General features: G+C 43.1%; 1 protein-coding gene across 1 annotated transcript in view; it reads left to right on the top strand.

Moving 5' to 3' along the window:
• The first annotated feature begins 7,590 nt into the window (after positions 1–7,590).
• Positions 7,591–9,661, top strand: part of SETD3 (SET domain containing 3) — a 49,323-nt gene continuing 47,252 nt past the window's right edge. Inside the window, exon 1 of the mRNA XM_015565831.1 lies at positions 7,591–7,700. Coding sequence (XP_015421317.1) covers positions 7,598–7,700 — 103 coding nt within the window. The 5' untranslated portion in view covers positions 7,591–7,597. The remainder of the gene's footprint in view (positions 7,701–9,661) is intronic.

The raw sequence follows: 9,661 nt of genomic DNA, 5'->3' as shown, positions 1-9,661 counted from the left end.
TGGGCTCTGCGTGCGTCCGGCTCTCGCTTCCTTCCTTCCCGTCGTCCCCCGGCTGCTGGGGTGAAGGCTGGGCGGCTTTTCTGTTCCTCTCTCTCCCGACCTCAGGGGCCGCCCGGCCCGGCGCCCGGGGACCAGACCCCCCGCGTCTCTCCCTCACTTTCTAGTTAATAAAAACAGTGGTTGGAAATAGGTCATCTCCCTTCCCACGCGCCCTGGCCATCCTCCACACGCTCCGTGCCCTACTAGGGAGAAGAATTCAGTGCCGTGGAGTTTGTCATGCCGGCGCGGAACTCTCCCTCCCCGCGGCTCCAGCCCGGCGGTGCAGCTCTGCCTCTCCCGTTTCCACCCGGGGAAAGGAGGCCGCCGGTGGCGTGTCAGGCGCCGCTCGCCGCGGGGGCCTCCCTCCCCGCTATGAGGTGACACGTTTAGGATCCCTTGAAGCAGTGGTTCTCAACCTCCTGGCCCTTTAAATATAGTTCCTCCTGTGGTGGCCCAACCGTAAAATTATTTTCGTTGCTACTTCATAACGGTAATGTTGCTACTGTTCTGAATCGTCATGTAAATAGCTGATAGGCAGGATGGTCCTAGGCGACCCCTGTGAAAGGGTCGTTCCATCGCCAAAGGGGTCGCGACCCACAGGTTGAGAACCGCTGCGGGCTCCAAGGGTATGGTTTTGCTTTTTTTTTTTTCCAAACGAAGGCGGCGATGTTTCCAGAGCAAAACCACCCCTGCAGGGTGCTGACAGGCCGGTTTTGCTTTTAAGAAGCCCCGGAGAGCTCTCCTGGTGGCCGCGGGCTGCCCCGAGCCGGGCTGGGGTCTGGTGCTGTGCGTTTGTCATGGCTCGGAAGTGGGCGCTGGCCCGTGTGGATGTGACCAGGGGTAAACATCCCCCCCACCCCATGTTGTCAAAAGTGACCCCACTGTTACTTCAAAACTGAACTAGGCGGTAATAATCTCGGGGAGGTTTCTCTTGCTCTCTTACCTGAATACATTGAACTCGAGAGTAAAAGCAGCTTTCCGCTCCGCGGTTAATATTTTGTCAGACTCTCGAGCCGCGATGGATTTTGTGTGTGCGGGTGGCGACCATGCGTGCAGCCCCGCCTTCCCAACTTAGTCCCAGGGGCTGCTGTGATTGGGATTTTGGTCAGGTTCCAGCAAGTCAAGGAGGAGTTTTCCTCTTTCCCAAGAAAGTAGTGTGCAGAGCTGAGTTCTCCAACAGCTACAGGACCGTCTCTTTATTGAGACCCAAACCTCCTCGGTGTTCAGCCTCCTGCTACCCCTTCCCGTGTGCCTTGCTTTCTCTCTATTCGTAGCTGTAAGTTACTGTCTGAAATGAAACTCCAGCCCGAAGGAGTGGAATGGTTACTGCTTCTCCTCTCTTCTGTACCCTAACTTCTCTCAGTGCTTTTCTCCTGGACTGAAGGGTTGAGACATTTATGCCCGCATGTGCTGTGGAAGTGGAAGTTTCTGTCCAGCTCTGCCCATTCTGCTCCGCCTCACACTGAGGTTGTCACGAAGAGAGGAACATTGTGGAGCTTCTTTCTCTTCCTGTGGTGAACATTCAGGCCGCATCTTAAATGACAATTAAGACTTCACTTTAGAGGCCAATGGGAAGTGAGGAAACTGAAGGTTGTATGCAGATACTTTTCCATTCTAAAGATCAACTTAAGGTTTTTGTTTTGAGAATGGCGTCCTTAATATCTAGAGGAGAATGACAAAGGAGATGACAGCTAGGAAAGTATCAACATTAGCACAACTGAGGCTTGCTCCTAGATGATGATTGTAGTCAGTGAAAACCAGGTACTGTGCTGTGCTGTGTGGGATTTTAGTAAAAGTAGTAGTAAAAAGTCTTATCTGCTAGTTTAGGGTTACATTTTTTTTTTTTTACTAGATATCAATTTAGTTTGAAGTATTTCAAGTCCTTTAAAATGTTTGAATTACAAATTCTTTTTCTTATCACTAATCTGAAGTAGCATTTAGAATGTGACTAATAATAGTGTCCTTTTTTGCGTGTAGTTTGATGACTATCTTTCACTGGAAGGATTTTTATCTTTAGAAACTGGTTTGTCTGTCCTTGGCTGCTGTGCATGGTGCTTCTGTTGGGAGTCGGGAGGAAGAGTTTCAGTGAGTTTCCTCTCCTTGTTCCTAAATCCTGGGAATGGAGCCTAGATTTAGTTCCCCCACAGAGGAATAACCATTTATTACAATGGCAGTGAACATTTTCAACACCCTGGTGAATATATCTGTATTCTTAGGTTATTGTAGAAGTTGCTTGTGGCCAGCTATTTGCTTTCTCAATTAGCTACCATTCTGTTTGGGCCAATACTTTGATTTGCTGTGTATCTTTTTTCTCTTGCTACTATCATAGAAGTGTTTGTCTTGGGTATCCATTCATCCTGAGTCATATTTAGCAGTGGAGTATCAGAGAGACTAAGGATTCCTTGCTTTTGAATTTTGCTAGTTTTCACTTTTGTTGCATTTACAGGTGTATCTTATTTGGCAAAACTGGCTTCTGTACATTGAATTTTTTTTTTAATCTCATTTTCCTACTTGGAGATGTTAAATATTTTGATCCACAAATATAGTTAAATGTTTATTCTCAGAGAAAAACACTAACAAAATATTAATACACATAATACATTTTTCTATTACAAAGGAGTTGTTAATGTAAAAACATTCAAACCTGTAAAGAATTTTTGTGAGTTTATTTGAGCCAAACTGTCGACAGTTGCTGGGAAGCAATATCTCAACGGATTGGGATAATGTTTCAGAGAATGGCAGTTTTTTTAATCTATTTTTATACATGGCAATTAAAGGAGGGGACATAGGTGGGTTACATGAAATCCACTGGTGATAAATTAGAGAGGCGGGAGAAAGCAAAGCGGGGAAACCTCTGGGATTGGATGAAAAGTAAAATGATAGACACATACTTAGGTTTGTGCAGGACAGTTAGCAGTCTACAATTAACTTGATAACATTAACAATGAAGGAATTTATGGTCTCCTGTCCTGGCGCCCAGGGCATTTGGTTGTGGCCCAGAGGTCGAGGAAAAAGGGAAGTTACATTTCATAGGTATGTTATCTTAGATGCAAAAAGATAATAGGCTCAGTTAAGGTAAAAATTGACCTTGTCAGGAAAATACCGGCCTAGGACACGGCTACCCACCATAACTGCTTTTAGTTAAAGCTTTCAGATCATCCTTTGTGGTTAAGTTTGCAAAACTGCCATGCAGGCCTTCCCTGAGCTTGTCAGGTTAGCATGTTGCCTCCCCTCCCTCCCTCCCCAGAGTTGAAGCTGTAAAAAGAAATATATTACTTGTTAGGTTTTAGGAAAAAAACTTAATTAGCACAATTGGCAAGATTAGAAGTCCTGCTTTTTGTTGTTAAGTTCACCCAGTAACTCAAACCGAGATTAGCTGGGTAGACAGATTTCCAGGTGGGGAGTTTCCTCCAGGTTTTGGAAATAAACAGATCGCAAAACAGGTAAGGTATTGATCATTTCAACTGAAATAGGCTTGAATGGAAGAAAAATGATTCAAAATAATATAAAATTCAATATCAAAGTTAAGACTAGAATTCTTTCTCAAGAAAGTTAATTAAGAGCTGACAGTGGAAGACAAGTGTGACACACCGAAGTGAAAAATTTGAAAGAGATCTGAGGGATCCTGTTTATCAAGCAAAAGAACAATTTCACATGCCCAGGCTCAGTGATGGGGTACAGAGGGAGGGGATGGCCGAGGGACTGAGCTGGAAGAAATGCTTTCACTGTTTTTGAAGAGCTGGAGAATTGTCTAGAGAACGTAAATAATCAGGTATCTGCATGGAGCGCTTAATAAATGTGCAGTATTTTAGGCTTATTACCTATCCCCCATCCCCTGTTTCACTCTCCACTTTTAGGATACAATTTGTTACAGCATGAGAAGGTCTAAAAAATCTATAACTATGTGGTTTTAAGGTTTCAATCTCAGTGAAAGGGCATGACTTTAGTACCAATAGTTTTCTGTTAAGCACAATTAAGAGAAGGTTAGGATTAGTGTTGAAAAAGACTCACTAATGTCGCTTTTACCATAACATGTTTACTAATGACTAATAAGGTTTCTCGTTTGTTGAGTGTAATGCTTTAGTATCGTTCCATGTCATGATTACTGAAGTGGTTTCTGCAGTTTTTCCGTCCATAACAAGACCGCGGCCTTGCAAAGGTGAACGTGGGCTCTCCGGGACTGGGCGGAAGCTCATTTGGAAGTTTTGCTCCCATTCCACATTTAAGATGAGGCCACTCCTGTGTATTTGAGCAAGCCAGCAAAATGTTCCCATACTTTTAAAGGCTGAGGAGAGAAAAACCTTCACTCTAAGACAGCAGTTCTCAACCTGGGGGTCGTGACCCCTTTGGCGGTCGAACAACCCTTTCACAGGGGTTGCCTAAGACCATCCTGCATATCAGATATTTACATTACGATTCAGAACAGTAGCAACCATACAGTTAGGAAGTAGCAATGAAAATAATTTTATGGTTGGGTCACAACATGAGGAACTGTATTTAAAGGGCCAGAAGGTTGAGAACCACTGCTCTAAGGGAATACTGTTATTTTGAATTTAAGAAATGACAACACACTTTTAGACCCTTATAAGTGGGTTGGTTTTGAGCCGAATCCATGAAATATCAGTAAAGTTTGCTATCAAGGTGTGCTGTGAGACTGTGCCACCACCTGAGTCTATCACCTTTCATGAAGTTAATTAACTTCCCTAAATTTCACTTTTCTCATCTGTAAAGTGGGCATAGTCTCTATCTTCATCTATGGTATAAAATGCTTACCTCAGCTCCTAATATAGTAAATGCCCAAATGACACAGTTTTGATCAAAGCAGTCATGTTGGGGACCTGCAGGAGGACTCTGTGGCAGGGATGACATAGTTCCAATAGCCTAGAAACAGATAGCGTGAAAGTTAGCATGAATACTTGTGTTTAGGCTCAAAAACTCAGTTAATATAGCACATCTATCTTGCCGAAGATCAGTGTATGTAACAAAAGATTTTAGTTGACTACCATTTTTACCCCAAAGGCTGTGGGACCACCTCTCACTCACCTTTGCATTTCAAATGAGATACTCAAGGAATGTGCACTGAATGAAGGAATGCCTTCACTTATTCACTTGGCTTGTAGAAAAGCTAGTGCAGTAGTATACCTACAGCTGCAGTTACATTCGTAAAATTTCCTTGAATTGAGTTCCAGGAAGGCAGCAGTCCCACTGCACTGTGCCCCTCTCAGAGCACATTTGAAAGGTTTTGTTGACTTAGATATATTATACTTCAGTGAACAGTGTACTTTTTTTAAGTGGCTTTGTCCACTTCTGAGAAGTATGTCTTGTGGGCATGTGAAGTCTGGAGACGAGAAGGCTCTGGAGGGCACAGAAAGCTGTCTTCAAAAATTTAAAGAGTGGCTTCTCGTTTAAGGCAGAATTGGGACAGGTGAAGGGAACAGTGAATTTTCCAACAGTGTAGGGCAGGACTCCCAGGTTGAGACTACCTCGGAGGTGAGGAGCAGCAGGTGTGTGGGGAGCCAGGACACCCCTCAGAACATTGGGTCTCTGCCTGCCTCTGCCACTTGAACCTGAGGTGGTGCACTTGTTAGGGATGACAGGCTCTGCCTGCTGCTCTCAGAGCTTTCAGACGGGAATTTGACAGTGGTTAGCAAAGCACTTTGACAGCGCTAGCTGCTGCATCACATCAGATGTCGTTGTTGTAAACATTTGCGGGGTTGAGGCTTAGCACAGGTAACTCCAATGGTCTCTTCCAAACGTGAAATTCCATAATTCTAGAATCCGTATGGGAGACATGTGGGTGGTTTCAAGGTAAATTCTTGACAGATACAGCTATTCCTTTATACTTCCCAGTTTTCTTTTTCCCTGTCAGAAAGATATTATAGGAAATGATTACTAGTATTCATGATACCACATGATTCTTTCCTTTATGAAAGGTGTATTTTTTTGCAACTTCCTTTAAATAGGAACCTCATTTTAATTTAAGTGTATTTACAACTTAATACAACAGCAGTTTAAAACTAAAATCAGCCGAAACCGGTTTGGCTCAGTGGATAGAGCGCCGGCTTGCGGACTGAGAGGTCCCAGGTTCGATTCCGGTGAAGGGCGTGTACCTGGGTTGCGGGCACATCCCCAGTGGGAGATGTGCAGGAGGCAGCTGATGGATGTTTCTCTCTCATCGATGTTTCTAACTCTCTATCTCTCTCTCCCTTCCTCTCTGTAAAAAATCAATAAAATATGTTAAAATAAAATAAAATAAAATAGAAGGGCAAAGTCCAAAAAAAAAATAAAACTAAAATCATTAATGTATCAAAAAGTCAATCAGAAATTTAAGTATCTCTAAAATTGTGTAAATTAGTGGAAAATAGCAAGAAACATCTGTATTTTTTTTAAAACATCAAGTTTGGATATATGTATACCTATTTCTATCTGTATGACAGCCCAAATTATTCTGTATGAAGATTTCAAGGCACTTACATGTAATGTATAGGTCTACCTTCATCTTTGTATGTAAGTACCTCCTGAGTTGAAATGAATTCCACCTTCTTGCCTGCCTGCTTGCCTTGACTTCTTGGTACTTTTGAGTTGTGGCCCTTTAGGACCTCCTTTGATAGAGATTGGAATGATATGGGTGTTAGCCACTTAAACTGGTAAAAATGAGTGTGGCTTGACTGTACTGTTAGTCCCTGCCACTGTGCAAAGTGAGAACACATTTCTGATACACACTAGTTTCAGTTAGCATGGTACCATGCAACATGAAGGCTGTATATACTTTATCAGTTCCTGTAGGAGAGAAGAAAACATCACACAGTTAAATACTTTTCAATCTGGGAGTGCTTTCCTTTTCCTAAGCCATCATCCTATAATTTGTGCTTTTAATTCAGAATGCAGTAATCTGATCCTAATGGCCTGCAAAGTATTTTAGTGAGATTCTTTTCTTCCTACACGAAGATTAGGCAGGCTCTCACACTCCTTTCAAGCATGTTTTACAGCTGGGTGCCTGAGGTAGGGGGCCATGCTCTCCTTCAGTCAATCCAGCTGTAATGTTGGATGCATTGAAAAAAAGCAGATGCTGGGTTTGTGCTAAGATTTCCCAGATAAATTGCCAAATAAGTGTAATCAAAAATGTTTATTCTAGTTTTGTTTAGTTGAAAGCAACTGAAGAAAAATACAAATATACATCCTTCCCATTTAGAATTTTTGAAAAAAGAAACCTCACGCAGCTGTATTCCATCTCTGTCTGTTCAGTATGTGTGAACTATACTTTGTAAAAATGGGTTAAGTAAGCATCCAGTACTCTCCCTCCCCACCACCCCAACCATCAGGCAAGGTCCCTAAATGCACTTTATCTTATTTTTCCTGACCCGCTTCCACTACACAGATTATACGTAAAAGAATCATATTGGTCAGAAGTGGTTGTTGATTACAGATGCCACTTGCATATTAGGGATTTAAATAATAATTGAGTATGCATTTTATCGTCTTTAAAGTTTGTTTTATTTCTTGATTTTGTTCTTTGGAAATGTAATACTTTGTCTTTTCATTTCTCTGCAGTCAGAAAATGGGTAAGAAGAGTCGAGTAAAAACACAGAAATCAGGCACTGGTGCTACAGCAAGTGTGTCACCAAAGGAAACCTTGAACCTGACTAGTGAACTGCTGCAGAGTAAGTTGTGCTCTTGGCCTTCCCGCCTTTCTGTGGGGCGTGTGGTTTGTACTCCTGCATCTGCAGTGCTGCTTGGGAATATCAGCTGTCCCCTGAAGCATGAAGTTAGCCATGAGACCTGGGCAAGTTACAGTACCTCCTACCTTACAGTCTCCCCACCTGTAAAACGGAGCTGCTGCTACTTGTGGGGACCGTGTAACTATAACGAAGCCTGGCTGACATACTGCATGTGAAACCTCTATGGCACAGGCTCCCAGAACGTAGGCTTCCCTGGGCACCAGCAGACAGCAACAATATCAACTGTTTTTAATAGTGTGGCCTCAGACCAGTTGAACCCCTCTGACTCTCAGTGTTCATCTCAGTAAATAAGACCGCCTTGGGAGTGTAATGAGGACCATGTGAGCGAGGGCACGTGAGGGTGGGTGATGGGCTGTTAACGCCCAGGGCGAGCAGCATGCCTCTCAGAGAACAAGCCTTTGGCATGGCTTCCTTATGAAGATGGCTCACCTTTTTCAGTGATTCAGTGATTATTTTCACATGCTGATGGCATGCGTTGTTGGTTCAGGGAAATTAAATATCTTGCTTTACTAAGTTAGTATAAACTAGTAACTTGTTTTTTAATTGTAAATTTAAATTGGTAGTATGCATATTTCAAATTTAGCTGTGGCCACTCTATTAAACTAATTACATCGGTATCATTTTCTTTGCCCCTTATGTTTAGACTAGAGGCCCGATGCACAAAATTCGTGCAAGGAACTTGGCCCTTGAAGCTCTGGCTTCTTCCAGGAGGTCATCCGGAAGGATGTCCCAAAGGTTGTTCGCCTGTCCGGTCTAATTAGCATATTATGCCTTTATTATTATAGATTATGTGACAGCCCAAACCCCAAATAAAAACTTAGTTTTCTCTTCTTGACAAACAGGCAGCAGCCAAGTCTGGGTTGGGTCCCTCCCTGAGTGCTCCCATGAACACCTAAATCCCCCTCCCATCCAAGAGCAACGTGGGCCTTCCACAGAGCAGTGATGCACTAAATGCTTAGTGCTTGTGTCCCCCACTAGCCTGGAGGCAGCTTGAGGACAGTCTCTGTCTTGTATTCCAGGGCCTCAGCCAGTATCTGTGGATGGAAAAATGTATAAGACTGGTCAGACTTAATAGTTATGAGCCAGCATATAATTGTTGTTAATTATTTACCACATACACTCTTTTCCTTAGAGAACAAAGGGGCCAGGAGGTTTAGCAGGGGCATGGGAAGGGCTCTCTCTTTAAACTGATACACTTGTTTAAAAAGGAAGGGGCTGTTGGCAGGTTGGGTGGGTGCCCTGTGCATAGCCTTCCGAAACGCCTGCCCTGGTCTCGGGTGTTGGTCCTTCAGTTCTGGTCCTGCTGTAGAATCTCAGCTTCTTTTTTAGCAGTGACTGTGCCGGCTCTTTTTGTGACTCCCCCAGAGTGCTTAATATAGCGCCTTACACATGGATGTGAAATGTTTGTTGATGAATTGTCCTTATGTCCAATTTCCCTTAGGGAGCCATTGTTATGGGGTTTAACTAGAAAGAAATGTTAACTTTCAATATTACCTTCTTTTAACATCTGGAAGAGTTTTCAGGGCAGTGTTTTGCATTTTAGCATAACTTTTTAGATTTTCCTGTTCACAAGTATGTTCTGAGGAAAATGTATCGGCAGCAAGAGATAGATGTAAGCCAGGTGCAAACACTTAGGTACTAGAGTCACAGTTGACACAGTTGACACAGTTGTGTCAGAGGGTTTACATGCTTTGAAAAGTATACCTGATTTATGCTTCTCATGTTTATCATCACAGCTGTAGTATCTTTGTCCTTTAAAAATAAATAAATCAGCAGCAACAACCTAAATCCTCCTCCTTCTGAAGACCACAGGTTAAGTGGAAGGAAATGTTTGAGACTGTGGCTTTTGTGTTGCAGAATGCAGTAGCCCTGCCCCGGCCCAG

The sequence above is a fragment of the Myotis davidii genome, unplaced genomic scaffold (assembly GCF_000327345.1).
Source record: "Myotis davidii unplaced genomic scaffold, ASM32734v1 scaffold60, whole genome shotgun sequence".
In the NCBI taxonomy this organism is placed as follows: Eukaryota; Metazoa; Chordata; class Mammalia; order Chiroptera; family Vespertilionidae; genus Myotis; species Myotis davidii.
Note: the sequence above shows the minus strand (reverse complement) of the source record. Positions and strands in the feature narration are given on the sequence as shown.